At 36.7% G+C, this 23,971-nt stretch overlaps 1 protein-coding gene across 3 annotated transcripts in view; it reads right to left on the minus strand.

The window, feature by feature from the left end:
• itsn2a (intersectin 2a) overlaps nt 1–23,971 on the minus strand; it is a 97,140-nt gene that overhangs the window by 66,698 nt on the left and 6,471 nt on the right. For all 3 annotated transcript variants that reach the window (XM_030128563.1, XM_030128561.1, XM_030128562.1), the window contains exons 2-5: nt 15,254–15,325; nt 672–764; nt 519–582; nt 51–226 (exon numbers count right to left, since the gene is read on the minus strand). In XM_030128563.1, coding sequence (XP_029984423.1) covers nt 51–226; nt 519–582; nt 672–764; nt 15,254–15,260 — 340 coding nt within the window. In that variant the 5' untranslated portion in view covers nt 15,261–15,325. The remainder of the gene's footprint in view (nt 1–50; nt 227–518; nt 583–671; nt 765–15,253; nt 15,326–23,971) is intronic.

Raw genomic sequence — 23,971 nt, forward strand, 5'->3', positions numbered from 1 at the left:
AATGGAAAGACGTAGGATACATAAAAATGAAACCAAAAGTAATTATTTACCAAAACGTGCAGATGATGGGATGTTCGACACAGAGTTGGAGACAGGAGGTTGCTTCATGATTATTGGTAGAGCAGAGGGTAAGTTCCGCCCCTGAAGCTTCAGTTTGATGAGCTTCATAGCGATGGAAAACTCCAGTCTGTCCATCTTCCCATCACTGTCTATGTCAGCTAGATTCCTGCACCGAAGGAAAACATGACAAAATTGACTTTTTCCCTCCATCATTTCATCTCTTTAGCCTGTCATTAGCTCAGCTCTGTTTTAATTGCAGTAAACAAAACACTTTACCCCTCCCCGCACCACTTTGTAGGTGGGGCAGGCTATAAAGGAAGTGAATTCTCAACGGGAAGTTTAGAAAGGGCTGAGAGGACCAAACTAATCCAGTCCAAAAACAAAGGACCTAGTGACCCACTTGCTTTGGTTTCAACGTCTAGGATGAGGGTTCACTGTGCCGTTAAGACAGTTCTTACCAGATTTCAGCGAGGACAGAAGCAGGTAGGCCAGACTGGAGGAAGAATTTTCTGGCTTGTTCTCCTGCAAAAAAAAAAAAAAAAAAAAATCAGAATTCAGTGGGGAAATGTTTCTGGTTTTATTCCATTTTTGAGATGCACCAGACAGCCTACCTGAGACATAGCCAAGGACAGGGGCGAGGGTGTCAAACTGTTTGTCATGTTTCCCCCTTTCCTCTGGAGTGATGGCCCACACATTGGCTCCACCTGAACAAAAAAATAAAAAATACTGCCTTCAGAGGTTCTCTCAGATTCACAGTGAAGCAGGACTTTTGCACTAGAGCAGCGTGCTTCCAAACATAGTAAGTCCTTTTAAGTCAGGACAACACGGCTGGCAATAACAAAGTAAGGACAGAGTAAAGAGCAAAGCAAGAAGAAACTTGAGCACAAATAGATCCTGCTTTATTACTAGACCAGCTGCATTTTATAGGCTCAGATACTGTGAAAAATGACAGTATTGTTCCTGAAGGAGAAAAGAAGACACAACCTATATAAAAGCTGAACAATAGCTACAGCACATTGTGTGAGTCGTACTCCACCCATTAACACACACACACACACACAAAAATCAGGAACATATTCCCTGAAGCAAAAGCACAAATGCTAATATCAAATTCAGTATATGGTCTTTTTATACCAAAAACTCTACATAATTTCCATCCCAAATGAGATCTCCTCTTCAGATGAAACCTCTCTTCACCAACCCCCAATGATGATTAATGTATAAAAATGTCCAGTCAGCTTTTTTCACCCCGTTCCACTCTGGCATATCTCAAGGTAAATTCAGGGTTGGCCATGAATTAAATATGAAGCCAAATGTGCTGCATGAGGAGGATGACAAATTAGCATCAGAGTTGATAATCAGTTCATCAGAAATAGAATCCATGAAGTTAGTCATATTATAGCAGATTTTGTTTTTTTAATACATTTTCTTTTCTGTAACTTTAAACCGATGCTATTTAATGAAGGACTTATTTAACCCTTTAATCCCAGACGAGTCTGTGGTGAGTGTTCTGAAAGTATGATTTATTTTAAATATTCCTAAAAATTCAACCGTTTGCTCAATAGGAAAAATTTCAAATCATGCTGATAGAATACACCTTGTCCTTTCCATAGACATATGAGCATGCTCAGTGCACCCCCACCAACTGTGGAATAGGGGGTAAAACACAGAGCAGTGGGTAAGACTGACTCGCTGTAAAAATAGATGGTTTGAGCTATTTTTACACTGTTTTCCTTGTCATTTTTTTTATTTTTACTGTCGCTTGCAGTGTTGTAGTGATCTTCCTTTATGGAGGTTATGTTTTTGTCGGCGTTGGTTTGTCTGTCTGTCTGTGTGCAAGATAACTCAAAAAGTTATGCAAGGATTTGGATGAAAATTTCAGGAAATGTTAATACTGGCGCAAGGAACAAATGATTAAATTTTGGTGGTGATCGGGGGTGGGGTGGGGGGCACGGGGGCCCACTGATCTGCCTTGGCGGAGGTCTGCGCTCTCCGAGTGCTTCTAGTTTTCTCAAGTTTTTACCAAGTTTCGACCGTGTAACTGTTTTTTGGACTTCAACCAGGTGCCAAAAAGCAGCTGGATTGATTAGAAAAAAAGAACCCCAAAACAAAAACTACTGGGCCAAAATTCAAATTCTTGTTGATTTTCAGTGTATTCCAGTTTATAGTTCATGTTCAACATCCTAAATCTCTTACTGATGTACACTCTGAGTGCCTAATTTAGAAAAAACCTTTCAAAGTTCAATTCCTCTCTATGTGTTTTTCTGTTATTCCACCCTGTTTTGACCCTAAAACACAAGCACATACTCACAGCAGCTTCTATGACACTGAAACAGACACAAATCCATAACAGCACCTTTCATTGACATAATGTCTCAGGGGTTAAAAGGTTAAACACAGATGGATCCCTCCATGTGGTAACAACAAATGACAGATGCAGACAGACACTGAGCGATAATGTGTCCTGACAGCAGAAACGGAGAAGAAACCTGATGCACAGTAGATGAGTATAAACTAGACAAGCTGAGTGATGGAATAATCTACAGCAAACTACACTCCTATAGGAGAAAATGATGGGTTAAGGTAAGTGGCAGAAATAACTACAGCTATCTGTGCAGCAGTGGCAGTGTTACAGACGGAACTCAGCTATGGCAGGGGAGAACAAACTTTTCTTGTCAGCTTTTATATAGATCACTTCCTAACCAGCTCAGTTTCTCTGCTTGACAGTGACAGACGTGTATCCCTGATGTCAGCAAATGTTACCACAGTAACAGACCCGAAACACTTACAGAGATTTTTCATGTCTATTTTAGTTGCCAATAAAAAAGAGGTTGTTTACTTTTTCTCTCTCACTCCTTGCTCGGAGCATTTTTCATGCAACAAAAAGAAATGTCTTTCAACAGAAATATTATATTATACTTTTGTGTGCAATCCAAATCGCCCACAGATGTGAATGTAAATACTCAGCCTTTGCCCATGGGGAGCAAGGATATGCTCCAGCACCCTCATGGATGCTTTAGTGTCAAAAATACATATTTACAGACCATGACTTGGATATTTAAAGAGTTATTAGGTAAGCAAAAAATGACAAAGGACATGTCTGTGTACTGCATAGACATTTTTTCCCATATGATGCTTTAAGTGTCTCAACTTCAAATAAATAGAGCTGGGTATTATTAAAAAAAAAAAAAAAAAAGAAGCTGATAATGATAATAAATGCTAACCTCCATGGCTGAAAACTGAAGCCAATGTTGATGTGTAAAAATCTGCAGTAACTTTAAAAGGCACTGACAGCTGGCTGCAAAAGAGGGCCAATCCCCATAGACCCTCATGTTAAAATGGATAACCTTACAACAGAAATAAATAGGTTGACTGCCTGGTGCAAATAATGGCTTTGGTACATATAATGTTATAAAATATTATATTATATTGTGTTATATTATATTATATTATATTATATTATATTATATTATATTATATTATATTATATTATATTATATTATATAGAGGGTATGCACATGAAGTCACCGCAGTTACGCCCACTGAGTGGCAGAAAGAGGGGGACAAGTAGCGGCTTTGGCTTGAATACTGCGAAAACTTTAGAACAATCTAAAAAATAGGGAAGAGCTGTTGTGCCATTGATTGCACAAATAGATTTAAAAAGCACTTGGAGCTATCATTTTAGCAGCTACCTAAAGCCAAAGACAGAAGAAGCAGATGGATCGCTGCAATGCGTATAAATCACTGGAATCCAGGCAACGAAACCTGGATTTGTGGTTGCCATTTCGTGTCAGATAACGTTAATTTATGCTGTGTTCTTGTGTAAAATCATGCCTTAAATTACATACAGTTTTGGCTGACGTTACTTCTTAGTAAAGCTCTTAATGTTAGCATCTGGCATTTAGTTCTATGTTTCATAACTGAAATGTTTTTGTCTTCAGTTGTGTGATTCTGAACCTTGTGCTCTATATGATTTGTAAACTAGCTTAAACTGAGGCTAACCTAGTTTTCCAAATAAGGGGGTACTCTAGCACAAAGCTGTTGTAGCTGTGTTGTATCAGGTATTTGATGTTAACTCTACTTAAATATCCACAGTACCAGTAGATCATCCACTCACTTGGGTCAATACTAAGGGTTAAACTACCGTAAATCAGTAGTGAACTGTGAGCACTACTGCTGGGCCTTTACCTTGGAAACACTGGTCTACAGTTTTTTAGAAATGATTTGCTTCAGACATTAAATGTGCTAAATGTTACGTATTTTAATAAGACTGATTAGAAAATAAATGACAAAAGTGCCAGTTTGCTGATGTTTTCAAGGTATATGATTAAGTGTTATTACACATATATACTGGTTTATGTACATTTATATAATAGTTTTATAAATCTTCCACTAAATAGAACCTGTAAAGTGAATGTATTCTAATGTGCAGACAGTGTTTGGAAGTAGATCTTGTAGCTCTGAGACAAATATTCCTTTTGAGTCAAACCCATTCTCTCGTTAATTCTTGAATTTCACATTTTGACCCAAGGCTGTATCTTGGAAAGTTCAGCCAACCAGCATTTTTGACTTGATTTTTCTTTATCAGTGGCTCTCATGTGGTAAAATTTCATTACTTTTATTCTGGAAGCATTTTCCTTGTACACCAGTGAAATCACCACCAAGAAAATACATCTGCACTGACATAAAACCTCAAAAACAATAGTATGTTGAACTGAAAGCACTCACCAGCTGTAATCCTCTAATTAACGATGACGAGGATGTCAACAGCTCTTTGGCTTTTGGATGCTTTCAGTCTTTGCATTGTGGATTTTCCCGGCGTTGAAATCAGGTTCATATAAATGTCAGGATACGTGATTTCCAGCCACATATCAATATTCGTAGACCACTTGTTGTTTGGTAGCTTGTATGGATCCATGTCCAGTCCAATTGTCTTTAATTTCATGTTATATTCCACATTTTTCCCGGTCTTGCTGTAGTTACTGCTATGCTCCGCCATGTTGAGCCGGTTTGTTTTTGCCACTCAGTCTGACTTAGAGGGGCGTGGCCAAGGGGGGAAGTAACGTATGTGCATTCCCTCTAATAGGCCTATATTGTGATTAAGGGAGTGGCCACTGTGATTGACAGGAGTGCTGTCTATGTTTGTGTTTTGCTAGTGTTAGCTTACAACTCCTGTTCACCAAATAAAACATATTTTTCCCTCTGAAAGGCAGCTCTACCATAATTGAGTATACTTAGTAACACTAACAAAACTGTTAGAGAATTCTCTCGTCATGTTTACCCGTACTTAATTACAACAAGAAGCCTAATTTCTTTGCATTAGCTGATGTTAGCATTTAGCAATATTCCGTAACCAGCTAGCCTTCTAATTAGCATGTAAATACATTTAACAACTTTGATGTAATGGATGAAACAAAACTGTATGTGGTAACTGTTATTAAATAGCTGATATAAGTAGATCATGTTCATTATTACTGTTATTTCGTGTGGTCACTGTTTTTTTGTGTGTTCCTGTTTCATCCCTCGCTTTTCTCCAACACCACCCACTTGTTTCCATAACACAAACACCAGCATCATTCATCTCAAAGTTGAGAAACTGCAGTTCACAAACCACTGGGTGAGGTCACAAAGCACTATTTATAAACCATCTATGGTCTACACAGTACTTTTTTCCCCATTCTAACAAAAATAATATTAACAGTTTGCCTATACTTGTGATACAAATTTAAATTTTTGACTTTATGTGCATTTTTAAACACCCAAAGCTTTTTTTATAATATAAGAAATGAAAATATTTGGCAGCCGTCTGGTGACGGTGATATGACGTTACTAAACAACATGTCATTCTGTCGTGTCACTGTCTGTGCTCTGCTGAAGACACTGATGAGATTTACTCCATAGGCCTCAACTGGAATAAAGTCAAATATAAAACTATAAGGAAAGACAGAACGACACCGTGGATAAATGTGCATGTTTTTGGGTCAAGAGTGTAAATGTGATTTGATTTGCGAATGTGTCACAGTCTGTGTTGACACCGCAAATGTCTTGTCAGCGACACACTTACTGTGCTAATACAGCCACAGAGAACATCAGTTCAGATTATATCTTGATGCTTTATCTCTAAACATGAAATACTGGGACATTGTGTGTTGATGCAGAGTATTATCAAGGGAAAGAAAGATGCAGCAGTCTCTCATCTTCCTTATCTTTAAAAGACGCCCAAGATTCATTGAGCTGTAATGAAGTCACGGAGCCAAATACAAAAAGCAGATCAGTGATATAGAAGCTGTGATGTGTCCAAAACACATTTCTTTGGGGGTACTAAGAGTGTATGTCCTCATAAACCTGGCATCCAGACTGTAATTTATACAGCAGCTTCAGGAAATACCACCCTGCCCATGATGGAACTTCCTCCAGGACTGTAACCCAAACACACTGCCGGCTCTGACCACACACCCACACCCACCCATACACTCACATCTCAGAGGAAATGACCAAAAGAAATTAGGTGAAATTAAACAGCATACCAAGGCTGCTGCAAGCAACTGAAAAACAAAACTGAGAGAAACTTTTAGCTCAAGTTAAGTATATTAACCCTTTATTGGACACTCATAGAAATACTCAGAAATTCAAATTTTCAACCTCAGTGTGTTATTGGAGGACCTAACAAGAGTTCATTAATTTTGTAATTATTCAAAATTTTTTACTGTTATGTGTAAAATCAAGGTCAATGAAGTTACCATATTTGGTTCCTTACTAGTAAGTGGCAAAAAGAAAAAAAATACAAGAAGTAAATAGAAAAAAATATAAGAAAAACACATGTAAGGTGAAAGTAGGGATGTAATGATATGAACATTTCATATCACGGTTATTGTGAGCAAAATTATCACGGTTATCATTATTATCGCGGTATTGTTGAAATTGTGCTCAAAATGTTCAAAAAGTACTAATACACACACTGAAATAATTTAACCAAGTTGTATTTTGAAAACAAACAAACAAACAAATAAAATAATAGGCACAATGTACCTTCTGTTGCAGCAACATTCAAATATTAACTCTTAGTGGTCTGAGTCTATTTTGTCCGTTTTTCAGTCCTATCGATTTTGGCTTTATATACTATATAAACAAATGTTTACTATACCCATGTTTGGAATCTGTTTTTTCAGCACAACTTCATTTATCTAATCTGTCTATAATTTTTTTACTTTAACCTACTATACAAACACAAAAGGACAAAAAATACAAAAAATATATAAAATCCAATTTGAAAAATGTATATAATTTATTGCATAAATAACACAAAGATGCTTAACGAACCTTTTCAAAGACTTTAAAAGTGAATATTGGTTCCAAATATTAGGTATAGAAAATCAAAATTGTAATAAATTAAAACTATACTCAAATATTTAACATAAAAGCATATCTTTACATAGGGTTTTTTCCCCTAAAAGTGCGGTAATCAAACACAGTTATCATGATAATTAGAATTTAAATGGTAATACTAACCGTTGGCAATTTTACTGCGGTTTATCGTTATACCAGTAATTGTTACATCCCTTGGTGAAAGGAATATGTATTTTAGAACATCCGAACAACATAAGTCCTGTCAACAGCCACATTATCCATTTGAACCTCATTCCTTACATTAGTGCCATTACTTCATGGTACCTAACAAAGCAGGTACACTCACTGTTCATGCAGAGGTGGACCTTACAGACCCTCTAGACTACAACTGCACAATATATCATTTGAGCATCGTCATCACAATGTACGTGTGCACAGTAGTCACATCGCAGGTCCTGCAATGTAGAAGGCAAATGAACTCAATGTGTTTTCATCTAATTTCAACCTGGGTACCTGACACACACTGTGCACAGCGATCCACCAATCACAATCCTTCTTAATCAGTTTGCCGAAGCAGACCACGCCCCTGCACATGGACTGAGTCGCTGGTAATAACATTGAAAAATGAGCAACGAACAAGAGAAAATCACTGAAAACAAAGACTTGGTGCCAAAAAGAAAAGCAACATCAGTTATCTGGAATTATTTCAGCTACAAGAAGGATGATACTAAAATATGTGTTCTGGGCGGACAGTGTTTTGCACCTGTTGCCACAACGAGAGGAAACATAACTAATTTGTTTGGCCATTTGCAGCAGCACCACACAGCTATTATATCCTCCTGAGTATTTTTTCATATCACAATATACAGGGTGTCCCATAAGTCTCCATACATAGGAAAAATAAACGTTTCTTGACATAAACTATTTTTATTTATATAATATGCTCTATATGACTGCCATTTTGTCGGGAACACATTTCAATGCGTGTCCTCCACTGCTGAAGAACTATAAAGAAGAAATATAAAGAAATACATGTTAGAACCATATGTATTATGTCTCCTATGTATGGAGACTTATGGGACACCCTGTATATCGCAGGGTTAAAAAAAAAATCACAATATCAGTTTTTCCAATATTATGCAGCCCTACTGTAGGCCACATTAGACCTGAGATTGTTCCCTCACTGTAGCTGTTGCTGTCCCTGTCTTGTAATGTATGCCGAAATGACCAAATATAGTCACTTGCCCAATAATGGGTTAAGGGCAGAAGATTCCCATTTTTCCATTATGTATGAGCAGAAAATGTCACCTGTTCACCTCACAGAGAATGTGTGTTTGTTAGCAAACACCCAAGCTGCCTTGAGCTGCATGGTTTCATTATCTAAACAAACCCTATCCTACAGCACCTGTTCAGGTATATGCTCTTTCCCTGACAAATGTTAGTAGCTCACACAGTCCCTGACCTAGTTTGAGCACTATCAGCAAAATGCAGCATAAAACCCAGAATGTAATTAATCTCACACAGAGATGTGAATACTCTTCATGTTGTCTTGTGGCATTGACAGGCCTCATTTAGAAGCCATTGTAAGTGAGAAAAGGAGATGATATTTAGCACAGTGCCACTGGGACATGTAGCTAGCATGGCTACATACACAGGCCTGTCAGTTCATTCGGCATGTGTAGCAGCCTGGTCTGAATGCTCTGTGGATAAGTGGGGCAGCAGCAGAGCTTCTTAAACAGCAATGGATGAAACCATAGATCTGCTGTAGTTTGACATTTCAGCTGAAAACACAGGACCATTTATTGTGAGCAAAGAAAATGATATATCAAATAGAGTAACAAACTATTTATGGTGGGTATTTCAGGTGGAAAAAGACAAAAAAAAAATAGACTGCTAAACTTATGCATTTATTTATCATTGTAACTGATTTCTACTAAAAACAACACGTAAAAACAGTTAGTGCCTTCATTACGACTCTTTTCTGGATACTGCCTCAGCTATTTGTAATGGTGTTTATCTGGAATTTTCTGAGATTAGAAGAGAAACTGAAATTGCTATTTTATTCATTTATTAATTTTTACACTTAATAATACTTACCTATCAGTAAACCATTTGTATAAAGTAGATCTACTTTTTTATACACACATTTATATATAGATATATCGGCTAAAATTTACTTGGGGGTCAAATGAGTGGCCATTTTTGTCAAAAAAAAAAAAAGTTCTAAGAAATGCATAGAACTGTGTTGAAATAATGCCAATACATTTGTGCACAGACTACTGATATTATTTGACAGTGGAAGCTATATTTTTAGAAATATTGGAATTTGAATAGCACATGTATGTGAAAACTTTTGCTGGTGGACGGACATGACATTACCCATGATGATCTGGTCAGTACCAGAACTTTGTTAGGAATAAACTTATAGACTTACTACTGCAAATTATCTTCTTATTCATAAATGTTAGTATTGTGGATCTAAAACAACAGCTTAACAAAAACACAAAATGTGGCAGTGGACGGATGTGACATGGTTGTTACAGATCCCATCATACTGATGCTCGGCAGCCATGTCACCATTTCTACAAATGATCCCTGTGCAAAAACTAGGATCAGAATTATTTATTGTATAGTTTATCATCATACAAAAGAGTAAATAACAATATACAATTGTTATTTCTTCATAAAAATGCTTATTATTAGAAAACTGTTGTGACATTCTTAATGCATTTGCGTAACATAAGCAGGATGGATCAGCTCCATACTCCATATTGCAACCTGTAAAAATAAAACATGTGATATGTAGTATATAATCTTGTAAGAAAAATTGGGGAATCTAAAAGAATAGAATATTTGTTTTTCAGGTAAATTCAGTTGAAATACAGCTTGGCCATTTGTGACATGAAAATATAGCATTAATTGTGATGAAATCGGACATTTTTGAGCTGAAAACATAGTTCATATGACCATCAACATGTTGCGACAGAAATGAAATCCTGTAAATTTGCATAACTTGCATTTACCAACACAAAGTTCCTTTGGGGATTCACTTATATTGATTTCTTATGCACAAAGACATAAATAAGACCTCTAAGCAAATTTTAGCCGATATACTTTGTTTTATCATGTGTGCTGCATGCCTTTTTTAATATTTTACGATCAGTTGCTAAAATACATTTCACTGTGCATTCTACTATGTATAACCGTGCATGTGACCTATCTTATCTTAAATTAATCTTATAGCGTCTAAAATAAGCTACTGCAGGTTAAGATGATGCTTCCTGGTTTTACTCTGAAATGGAAAATGAAAATGTAGCATTGAAATGTTGAACTATTCATTCACATTTCTACTTAAACAATTTTACAAATTGCTATTTAACACTATTCTTGTGAGTTATTTTTTGTATTTTTTTAATATTAGCATTAGCATAGCATTCAAGCTCTTGCAGGCTAATTAATATCTGGGTAATTACTTAAAAAAAGATTTTAAAAAATGCAGTTGTCATTCATAAAACTTAAGTACACCACAAAAACAGCAGAAAAAAAAATACACTAAAATGTATAATATCAGTAATTATTATTAAACTACTTATTGAATATTTGGCAGTATTTACAAGTTATTTGTAAAGCACATTTAAAACAACAAAGTTGGCCAAAGTGATTTACAAAAACCAATAAAATACAAACCAATAAAACTATTTTAAAAAATGACAAGAACAAAACACATACGATATACAAAAACATAAAACACAGTGCAAAACCGGACAAAATGACACACTTGGCAATGATTCATACTGTGTCAAAGGCTCAGGAAAACAAAAGTGTTTGGAAATGAGATGTAAAAACAGGCAGTGAATGGTCCTGCTGGATCTGTAAAGACAATGTGTTACAAAATAATCCCAAACTGCCAGCCCTTAGCCTTTGTTGTTAAAAAAAAAAAAAAAAAAACCTCACTTGTAGTCAAACTATACAATCATCATCCTGAAACAAATGGTGAAAACTGTTGCCGCAAATTTAATACAAACAGGAACTCATTTTCTACACAGCAACCCACAAAGCCAAGCCTCAGTGAATACACAAGAGTTCTTCAGCCACTATCAAGGCGACAGAACACACAGGGTAACCACAGAACTACAGTCTACTCTCATGGAACAGCTTCCCCAGTAATGTTTCCTGTGCAGAATATAAACTGACTGTACCACAGTTCACCTCTTCAGCAGCTGGGACACAGAAAGCGTTTGCCCGGTGTGGTTTACATCCCTTTTTTCAGCCTGTGTGCTGTTGTCTAGGAGCTGTAAAGTCCTTAGGAGACGCTGGAGTCAACCCTCCAGACACTCCCGTTCCTGGAGAAACCACATCACTGCTTCGGTAAAAATTCACTATCAAAAGCTTCACCGGGGGGAGGATGAGCTGATTTTTCATATGGCAAAAGTGTTTTAATAGTCCCTGCACGATCCAGTGTTTGTGTTTAAATACTCACTCCTCTTGTGCTCCAGGACAGTTGCAAACTAATGACTTTTACAATTGCCTCATTGTAGCTCTGCTGTGTAATGACAGTGCAATAATGAAAAGAGCTCTGCCGCCCATAAGTTTCCACAGTGGAACTCATCACATTCTAATGTTGTATTTCTGAGTTGCTTTTTTCCCCAACAGCTACCCACCGACTGAGACTAAGCAGATTCTTAAAATACAGATTTAGTTATGTAGACAAGATGTATCCAAGCCGTCAGACTTACACAGACAACACCACCTCTGAGGCATTTCCCATAAAGCACCTTAAAGAGCCCGACTACTGTTCTATGATCAAAGGCCGGGGACAATGCACACACGTTCACACACTATTGTGCAACTGTGACCACGCCAAGGACAAAAGACATGCACTGCCTTCAAGACTGAGCATAAACACAGACAGTCTCCAACAAAGAAAACACACACAAACAGCAAAACAGCTCTGGATTTGCATAAAATTAAATTCCACGTGCTTACTCAATATTCCTTCAAGCTCTTCTTTTTTTTTTTTTTTTTTTTTTTTTTTAGCTGAAGAGGTTTTGCAGCATACAAGTAGGTGAGCATTTTTTTGAGATTAAGTTCAGGTCGGTCTATTCACTCTGGGATCAGATCCTAAGGGTTTTAAGGCCTGATGAAGAGTGAGACTAACATAACAAAAGGCCTTGAAACGTCACAACAGCCTCAGACAAATGCAAAGATTAATTAAAAGAAAACTACTTATTGGTCAGCTTTGACTGTATTTAACCCTTTCATGCATGAATTATGAGAACCTTAGTCAATATATTTTTCCTGAGTGTTTTTATTCCTCTCTAGGCATGAAAAAAACAATGCGATCAAGTTGGTTTTTTTGTTTTTTTGTTTTTTTTTTTAAAGGAGTTACAAAAATGTACACTCAGCTGGACACCATGCATTTAATTTTGAAGCAAAGAAGCATGTATTTAAATCCAAATATCATGAAGTGATATGGAAAACTATGCAATAAAAACATTTTTAATGCTGCTAATCTGATGTTTTCTCACATTTTAACATACCCTGATACCAGTTATTATTCACTTTATGGAGATACTTTGCAAAAAAAAACAACCTTTTGTTAAAAAAACAAAAACGAAAAACTGTTATTTAGCCCTTTCATGCATAGTGGTCACTACAGTGGACAGTTATTCTACAGCTGTTCTCTTGTATATTCATGGATTTTGTTGTTTTCGTTCCATATCAGTCAACACAATGGACACTTATGCATCATCCCGAACACTGCAATTCATACAATTACTTTAACATTGCTGTTCTTGATGAACCTAATCTGCAGTTACATGTTTTAGTGTAAATCAATTGCTGATTGTTATTAGACTGTAATTAACAGTTTTCTGAAACAAAAAGTTGTTTTTTTTTGTTTTTTTTTGTTTTTTTGCATATCCTCCTGAGACCCAGCAATGCATTTTGTCCTCTGTAGGGGACAAAAGTTTGACAGTTTAACTAAAATGCTATCCATTGCAAAGGACATTCCATTTTTAAAAAAATCAATAAATAAATAAAAATGATTTTTTAAATGTATCTGAAAAAACTTGCATTATGCAGATTCCAATCAAGACATTTTTTTAGTGTGAAAAAGCTAAAATTGTCAGTTTCCTGGGTCTCAGGAGGATATTATCTTCATGAAATGAGTAATAACTAGTATTTGAGTAGGATAAAATGTGAGAAAACTTCAGATTAGCGGCATTAAAAATGTTTTTGTTTCATAGTTTTTACGCAGTATATCACTTTCTGATGATGAGTTTTAAATACATGTTTCTTTGCTTCAAAAATTAAACGCATGATGTCCAGCTGAGTGGACATTTTTGTAACTCCACGAAAAATAAATTCATTAAAAAAATTCAATTACATTGTTTTTTTCATGCCTAAAGAGGAGTAAAAACACTCAAGAAAAAAATATTGACTAAGGTTCTCATAATTCATGCATGAAAGGGTTAGAGTCTAATAACAATTAACAATTGATTTACACTAAAACATGATAACTGCAGATCTGGTTTATCAGAACAGCAAAGATACAGTAACGGTATGAATTGCACTGTATGGGATAAGTGTCCACAGTGTTGGCTGATACGCAACTAAAACAACAAAACCCATGAATATACAAGACAACAGCTGTAGAATACCTGTCCACTGTAGTGACCACTATGCATGAAAGGGTTATATATATATTTTTTTTATTCAAGAAAGGAAAATCACTATATGATGCATTTTAGATACAGTGTCTTGAATTGTTTTTCTTAGTTTAACCAACCGAATCCTCTTCCTCCCACCCTTCCCACATACATATACAAACTACCACTAAACATGGAACAAAACAAAACAAAAAAAAACAAAGAAAAATTTAAAAAATAAATATAATTAAAGGAGGGGGGTGGGGGTAGGCACACAATAATATAAATCATGATATGGGTAAATTAACCCTTTCATGCACGAATTATGAGAACCTTAGTCAAGATTTTTTTTTCTTCAGTGTTTAGCCATGAAAAAAACAATGCGATCGAGTTTTTTTTTTTTCTATGGCGTTACAAAAATATCCATGCATTTAATTTTTGAAGTAAAGAAACATGTGTTTAAAACCCAATATCAGAAAGTGATATGAAAACAATGAAATAAAAACATTTTTAATATTGCTAATCTGATGTCTTCTCACATTTTAACATATTCTAATGCTAGTAATTACTCACTTCATGGAGATAATATGCAAAAAAAACCCTTCTTGTCTAACAAATAACAATTGATTTACACTCAAACATGTTACTGCAGATCAGGTTTATCAAGAACAGTAAAGCTACTGTAATGATCTGAATTACAGTGTATGGGACGGTGCATAAGCATCCACTGTGTTGGCTGATATGGAACTAAAACAACAAAACCCATTAATATACAAGAGAACAGCTGGAGAAGAACTGTCCATTGGAGTGACTTATGCATGAAAGGGTTAAATAAGGGATACTTTCATGTGTTATTTCCAGCTTACAGAGTATATAATGCTACAGGAGGGTGTTGAGCCTATCAAAATACAAAATTAAGGGGTCCCATAATTTATCGAACTTTTCAAAAGATCCTCTAGTGAAATACTTTATTTTTTATAATTTTAGGAAAAACATTAAATCGCTAAGCCGAACAGAGATTCAGGAGATTTCCACTGTAGAGCTATTCTCCTACAGGCTATAAGGGAGGCAAAGGCAAAGGCATTTTTCCTGTCTGTGGCCAAAAAGAGCTCATTAATTAGTACGCCAAACTGTATTTAATTTAAAAGAACACACATGCTCATATATGTATAAGGCAAAAAAAAATGTGTCCTTACCATTCATGGCTGCAGGTGGAAGACACCGGCAGAGAGGGAAGTCCTCTACTTAGCTGGCTAGCTCTCAGACATCTGCAGAGAAACAGGGAGAGAGAGAGAGAGAGAAAGATGAGTGTGATTTTGTGTGTGTGTGTGTGTGTGTGTGTGTATCACAGAGCAGTTGATATGAGAGAATAAGGAATGCATGTGTGAATGACAACAGAAAAGAATAAATGCACAAAAAGACATATAAATAAATAACCAACCGCATGTTCCTGTTAACAAGGCAAGGAAGGCAGGCTAAACGGCTCACAGTGAGACAAGGGGTGGGGGGGGGGGGTGGGGTGTGGGGGGGGGGGGGGGGGGGGGGGGACAGAGGAGGGGATAGAAGAGAGACAGGGGAAACAAGATGACAGAGATGACAGAGGGAAAAGAGAGGAGAGGGAGTGGGGGGTGAAGAAGAGAAGGAGAGGGGACAGAGATGATGCCAACAGGGAGAAGGCAGAGACAGTGAAGGGGGGGTGGGGGGGGGTGGGGGGGGGGTGGATGATGGTGGTCTGGGAGAAGGGCGGCATTTATCTCTGTCTGCTCTCACATCACAGATGGAGGCTCCAGCCAACAGTCCCTATCTCTCTCCGCTGTTAATACGACCATATGACATTAAACGTTTTTTTATGTGATTAACATTCAGCTGAGCTTCTCTTCTCATTAGTACAACACAACAACATTAGCCCGGTTAAAAATAGAAATATTTGCTTAATTAAGAACATACTGTACGTAGTAAATAATTTAAAAAAATGTTTCATGGGCAAGAATTTGTCAGATTTCTGAGCCAAGCCAATAATGATCCAAAGGTCATTTCATAACCAGGTAACATAATAATACAGGGAATTTTCTGTAAACTTAATTGATAGTAATTGAAAGGCTAGTGTCTTATTCTATGTTTAATTATATACATGTCAAATAAAATGTGCTTTACTGAAAATTTTTACTAGAAAAGATGATAATGGGGAAAATTAACCAAAAAAATTAACTATGTGCCAAAATACTGTGGAACAGGGCGGTACATGTTAAGAAATATGGGTAAAAAGGTCATGATATCAAAACCAAACAAATGATACTCGTTTAACAGGAGACAGGATTAACCTGCAGCAGCGAACAATAATGAATACAAGGTTAGCAAAAATACTAATAACAAATGCAAAACATAAACATAGGAAACTTAAAGGTGCAATGTGTAACAGCTTGAAAAAAAACATGAACACGTGTTGATTTCTTTCTAATTTCTAATGGATTGCAATGTACCTTAACAAATAAGCACTTCAGTTGACTCTCTTGATTGATGCACATTCAGAAAAAAATTATCTGCACTTTTACTGCTAAGTAGAAGTCATGGGTTTGATATTCCAAGAAAACAAAAATGGGATTTTTATTTTTTTCTCCTGCTCCTTAACAGTGGTAAATGTATATAAATCTAGCTAACATTAGTTTAAAAATGACTTCCATACCAATGTATGGTACCAGTGTAAGTGCGCAAAATTTACTGATTGCACCTTTAACGCTTTATACATAGAAATAGAAATACTGTGAAATTCAAAATTTCAATCTTAGTGTGTTTTTGGAGGACATAACAATATCTTATTACTTTTGAGAAATTTTTCCATTTTTTTTTTTTTTTTTGTTATGTAGAAAATCAAGGTTAATGAAGTAACCATATTTGGTTCCTTACCCATAAGTTGCAAAAAAAGAAAGGAAAAGAATAAAAATTCAAGAAGTAAATATAAAAAATACAATAAAAAAAAACATGTAAGGTGAAAGGAACATGTGTTATAGAACATTAGAACATCACTTTTAGAACATACACTGGAAAAAATTGAAATCTTACCAAGTGTATTTTTCTCATTTCTAGTCAAAATATCTCATCACACTTAATATAAGACGTAATCACCTAAAGAGTAACTTTTCAGTGAAATATAAGAACGTATTTTTAGACAACAGATCTTGAAAATGTTATTTCAAGAAATCATACCAAGATAATTTTCACTCGTTCCATTGGCAGATTTTTTTTTTTGCTCAGTTCAAGATTTTTTTGCTTAGTTCAAGCAAAAAAAATCTGTCAATGGAACAAGTGAAAATTATCTTGGTAAGATTTCTTGAAATAAGATTTTCAAGATCTGTTGTCTAAAAATACGTTCTTATATCTCACTGAAGTTACTCTTTAGGTGATTACGTCTTATTTTAAGTGTGATGAGATATTTTGACTAGAAATGAGAATTATACACTTGGTAAGATTTGGATTTTTGCAGTGTACGACCAATTCAGACCCTTGTCAACATCCACATTATCCCTTTGAACATCATTCCTTACATTAGTACCATTACTTCATGGTACCTAACACAGCAGGTACACTCACTGCTCATGCAGAGGTGGTCCTTACAGACCCTGTAGACCACATTGGACCTGAGATTGTACCCTCACTGTAACTGTTGCCATCACTGTCTTTTAATGAATGCAGAAATTACCCAAAAAATTGTCACTTGCCCGATAAATGGTTAAAGGTTAAACTATATTAGTAGATTAAGGTTAGGGGTGTGTATTGGCAAAAATCTGGTGATACGATACAAATCACAATACTAGGATCACGATACGATATATCGCGATGTATCATGACAGTTAAAAAGTCAATTTTTTGTTTGTTTGTTTTTTTACAATTATTTCCTGGAAGAATTGAATTACACCCAAAATATGCACAAATACCAAACACATTTTTATTTGATCAGAACAGGATCTAATGCTATGTCACAAAATTTTTCTAATTCTCCTAGTTTCCAAAGGAACTAACATCTGCCTCTCAGACAGTAAAAAGTGCTTTAATGGTTGCATCAAATAACCATTAAACAGTGTTGAATAATAATAAATAATATATGAACAATAAAGAAAACCAAAAAACAAAAATGAACCTCCGTTATATCTGCATTTGAAAAAATACCTAAAAATATCGATACAGTACTTTTTAATATCGATACAGTATTGTGAAAGGAAATATCGCGATATATTGCAGAACCGATATTTTCATACACCCTAATTAAGATACACAATATAAAGCAAATATATGGATTATGAAGGGCAAAGAAAAGCCTGCTGGTATGCATACTATGGGGAAGAAATGCAAAACACCAAATTATGTTAAGTGCTGTCATAAAAAGTACAATTTACGACGCAAAACTAACAATACAGCGTATTATCGAATGACATCATCACTCAATATAATATCATCAAATCACACGGGCCTATTTCTGTACAGATTAGATTTACTGGGACATGAGTTCATCTGTCAGTACACACACCACACACAAATAGAGATTTATGGGTATATTCATTGTGCAGCCGCTGTGGCCGGCGGGCAGGGAGCCGAGCCCACCTGATGAGATTCCTCTGCGGGATCTCTGGCCTGAGTCCCAGGAGGTAGAAGGGACAAATAAGCCCTTACAGGCAATACTCCTAAATTGGAAAAAGAGCCCAACACTTTTAGCAGCAGGACACACACTATACTGTAAAGCACTCTGCAGGTATGGCTTACATCTTCACCTTTCCTCTTCTTTTGACTTTTCTGATTATGACCCTCCTTGTGCTCATTAACTTTAAATAAAACACCTCTTTTATTGGAACACTTCAATTCCTTCTCTCCTTCTCTAAGCAATCTGGGTTTCTCCATCTATTATTTCATATATATCAAGTTCTTCAGCTTTCATGGGTTTCTTTTTCCTACTGCTTCCATTTCCTCTTGTTTCATCTATCCGTCTCCAAACCAACAAGCTGCCGTGATTCCTGTCAGGTCTAAACCAATCTCCGCCCCGCTTTCACCCAATCATTCTTTCGCAATCTTTTCCTCTGGCTTCACTCTCCACTCCATCTCTCTCTTCATTTCAGCTCCTCTATTTCTTATTCATCACTCAACCCGAACATGCATTCAGTTTTATATGACTCCCACACGCTTCCCCTCATCCCACCTTCTCCTTCTGCTCTTGTTACAGTATTGCAGTATCACTGGCTTTCCCTTTTTTTTTTCTCCGTCTGAATTCCTGGAGAAGAGACTGTGGTTGTTGTAGTATAAATCATTCTCTGCACATACCAACACTGCCAATTACTTAAGAGCAATGAAGCGTGCACTATGGAGTATGACACCACATGCACTTGCATATGTATGATGTTACATACGTCCAAGTGGATGGTGGAAGACACACAATCATTTCTGAAAAATAGAAGCAGGACGACAACGGATTTTTCCCATTAACTTGGCTAGGACTGCGCGATATTGGAAAAAACTGGCACTGCAATTTTTTTAACCCTGCGATATATACTGAACAACAAAAGAAACGCAAGTTTTGGTCGTTAATTTAGGCAAGAGTTCAGCTGTCCTGTTGAGTTGTCAACTGAGATACACATTACAATAAGTGAGTTGTAACCATTGGAGCGTGTGTTTGCAGGTAAACACGACCACGAGTGGTGTTGAGCACGTGTACAAAGTATCGGAGGTGCGGTACGTTTTGAGTGATATGGTAGTGGGAGCAACAAATGGGAGTGGCAATTCCCTTTGTTTATCCGGGGTCTATAAAAAGAAATGGTAAGATTCAAAAGTTACTGCATTACCACGATGCCTCGCCTTAACGATAATCTGAGAGAACGCGCCATTGGTATGCTTGATGCTGGTTTAACGGCTCGCAACGTTGCCAGACGTCTGCAAGTGCACGAGTCCACCATCAGTAGGCTGAGGACACGATTCCGTGACATAGGGACTACTCGGGACAGACCAAGATCCGGAAGACCACGTGTGACCACCTGTAATCAGGATCGCCATATTCGCTTGGCCCATCTCTGTGACTGTCAACTCAGTGCTACAAGGACAGCAAGAGAGACCCACTGTAAATTTCACAGCTGGATATAAATATCTCATATGAAACCAATATTCATAATAAAACTCCCATATAAACCAATACCAAAACATACTTGCGTTTCTTTTGTTGTTCAGTATATATTGCGATATGAAAAAATACTCGGGAGGATATAATAGCTGTGTGGAGCCAACGTAAATGGTCAAACTAATTATTTGTATAATTTGTTACTGGTATTATTTGGGCAAACGTGGTGTATGACATTCTGTTCATGCTTTCTTTTCTTGTATTAGTCATTTAATAGGTCTTATGTATTTTCTTTTATTTTTTGTAGTTTTGTTTGGTCGCTTTGTGTTTTTTTTTCTCTCTTCTGCCCAGTTTACTCAGTTCTGGTTGTAGTTATTGTTACCATTATAATTATCATCATGGTTGTTACTGTTTGTATTGTTGATACTTTCTTGTGAGGGTCTTCGCCATCTTCTTCTTTCTTGCCCCCCCCCCCATGTCAGGTCTGGCAACAAAACTCATAATAAACACAACAGAATATCATGGGGAGCTTCATATACTTTATGAAGTGACCCTTGGCAAAGCAAATTTGTTCAGCACCAAAAGGCAGCCAGACTACCATTCTGCTGTTAAGATGCTGGACAAGACAAGATAAAAAAAATAAAAAAAATTATTTGTGTTACCTTTCATTGTTGCAACAGGTTCAAGGCACTGTCGACACAGAACACGTGTTTCAATATCATGCTCCTCGTAGCCAAAACTAGAAAAGCACTCTGAGAGCGCAGACCTTCACCAAGGCAGATCAGCCCCCCCCCAGATCACCACCAAAATTTAATAATTTGTCCCTTGTGCCAGTATCAACATTTCCTGAAAATTTCGTGAAAATCCTTCCATAAGTGTTTGAGTTATCTTGCTAACAGACAGACAAACAAAAAATCCCCCCCCCCCCCCCCCCCCGATCATCACCAAAATTTAATCATTTGTCCCTTGTACCAGTATTAACATTTCCTGAAAATTTCATCAAAATCCTTCCATGACTTTTTGAGTTATCCTGCTAACAGACCAACAAACAAACAAACAAACTAGAAAAGCAAAAGCACTTGGAGAGATCAGACCTCCACCAAGGCAGATCAGCCCCCCCCACGTCCCATCCCCCGATCACCACCAAAATTTAATCATTTGTTCCTTCTGCCAGTGCCAACCTTTCCTGAAAATTTTATTGAAATCCTTCCATAACTTTTGGAGTTATCTTGCTAACAGACCAATAAACAAACAAACCCAGATGAAAGCACAACCTCCTTGGTGGAGGTACTAACTCCAGATTACATTACATTTATGCATTTAGCAGACGCTTTTTTCCAAAGCGACTTACAGGGGAAAACCAATCAAATCAATCAATCAATCAAATTTTACTTATATAGTGCCAAATCATTACAAAAGTTATCTCATGACACTTTACATACAGAGTTGGTCAAAACCAGACTCTAAGCCAATTCACAGAAACCCAACAGAATCAGATAATGGATGTTGCTTTTCTTTTTGGCACCAAGTCTTCATTTACATTGATTTTCTCTTGTTCGTTGCTCATTTTTCAATATTCTTACCAGCGACTCACTCCAAACTGATTAAGAACAACTGTGATTGGTGGATCGCTGCATACAGTGTGTCAGGTACCCTTGAAATTAGATGAGAACACGTTGAGGTCATTTGCCTCCTACATTGCAGGACCTGCGATGTGACTATTGCGCACATGTACATCGCAGCGTTGATGCTCAAACGATATATTGTGCAGCTCTAAACTTGGCACTGTGATCACAAGTTTTAGACAGTTTCCTAACACTCAGGGGGAAAATATGTGATGTAAAGAGATGATTTTTTTTGTCTGCAAAGAATCAGGGAATGCACAGACTTGAGATGGATTTCAGACACACAATAATTCAGCAATAGTTTTATTTTTGCACTATAATGATGAAATCCCCCTAAGGCAGATGCCTAGGCTACAAGTGGAGGTGGAGTGGTTCTGGTACAGACACACAGGCAGATAAAGACAGTTCTCATATGCACTTTTTGTTTTTTAGATAAATCGTATATGTATAGTTGACGCAGAAACATTCTCTTAACATTCTGCTAAACCATGCACATGTACTTGTGTACACTACAGACACACTGTAACCCCACTGTTTCCACTGCCTTATGCAAACACTTTGCACAAGGGTATACAGCAGATTCTCATCCGCCCTCATACACAAACACTTCTGTACCCTGAGGTGTGTGTGTGCTTTCAAATACAAGACAGGTATCTCCTGTTGGCTGTGTTAAGAGAGCTTCCTCTGTTCAAACAGGATCTGTCCTGGATAAAAACAACAGAATCACCAGACAGAAGGACAGAGGACACCTTCCTATAGTGAAGGTTTCACTCAATTTGTGTGCGATTACTTAATAAATAGGGCACCTGATGTCAAGTTGTAGACAGATATTGGGAGCAGTTTTTCTGGTAAATGGACGGCGCGAACAAAGTACTGACTGAAACATCGCTTCAGCTTATGCCAAGTTTAACTCAAACAGCCAAAATCAGGAGAAAACTCACACTTTCCTTTTGCAGCTTTCTCCTCTTAGTCCAAATCAAAAGTGAAATATAAATATAAATAGAGATCTGATGTTGTTTCATGTTGTTATGGAAATGTGCCCAGACATGAACCAGAGTAGTATCTGAGTCGAGTCACATGCAGGTAAATAATCTCAGTCATTGGCTATTGCAGCTGTCAATCATGTATTTCAATCATGTCTTAACCCTTCATAGTAGAGCTGCACAATATCGATGGCCGTAAAACAAAACCTCCTATCTGCAAATTTTTAGATTTTGAGTTTTCACATTAAATGGTGAGAACAAGGATGACTCGACATTTTCAGTCTAATAATCCCACCCTTTCTTATGACATGAGGTCACCTGACAACAACAACAAAGACCATACTATAATAAAACTAAACCATCAATCAATCAATCAATTAAATTTTATTTATATAGCGCCAAATCATAACAAAAGTTATCTCATGACACTTTACATATAGAGTTGTTTAAAACCAGACTCTAAGCCAATTTACAGAAACCCAACAGAATCCTCCAGGATCCACGTTTTTTTTGTTTCCTGAAAAAAATGATTTTTCCAAATTGGAGGTTTTGTATTTTGGCCATCGATATATTGTTTGAGCATCGGCATCTCAGTGTATGTGTGCACAATAGTCACATTGCAGGTCACAATCCTTCTTAATCAGTTTGCCGAAGCAGACCACACCCCTGCACATGGAGTGAGTCTCAAAAAAAAAAAAAAAAAGAGCGATCGAAAAATGAGCAACAAACAAGAGAAAATCACTGAAAATGAAGACTTAGTGCCAAAAAGAAAAGCAGCATCAGTTATCTGGAATTATTTCAGCTACAGGAAGGATGATACTAAAACATGTGTTCTGTGTCGACAGTGTCTTGCACCTGTCGTCACAACGAGAGGAAACACAACTAACTTGTTTGACCATTTACGTCGGCACTACACAGCTATTATATCCATGTGAATATTTTTTCATATCGCAGCATATATATCGCAGGGTTAAAAAAAAAAAAAATCGCAATGTCAGTTTTTTCCGATATTGTGCAGCCCTATTTCATAGGGCCCTCATAGAAATACTCTGAAATACAACATTTCAAGCTTAGTGTGTTATTGGAGGACATAACAAGATTTTATAACTTTTTGAGAAAAATTTCCAAATTTTTTACTGTTATGTAGAAATTCTAGGTTAATAAAGATACCATATATGGTTCCTTGCCCATAAGTGGCAAAAAAAAAAAAAA

This window comes from Sphaeramia orbicularis, chromosome 24 (genome assembly GCF_902148855.1).
Source record: "Sphaeramia orbicularis chromosome 24, fSphaOr1.1, whole genome shotgun sequence".
Taxonomy (NCBI): domain Eukaryota; kingdom Metazoa; phylum Chordata; class Actinopteri; order Kurtiformes; family Apogonidae; genus Sphaeramia; species Sphaeramia orbicularis.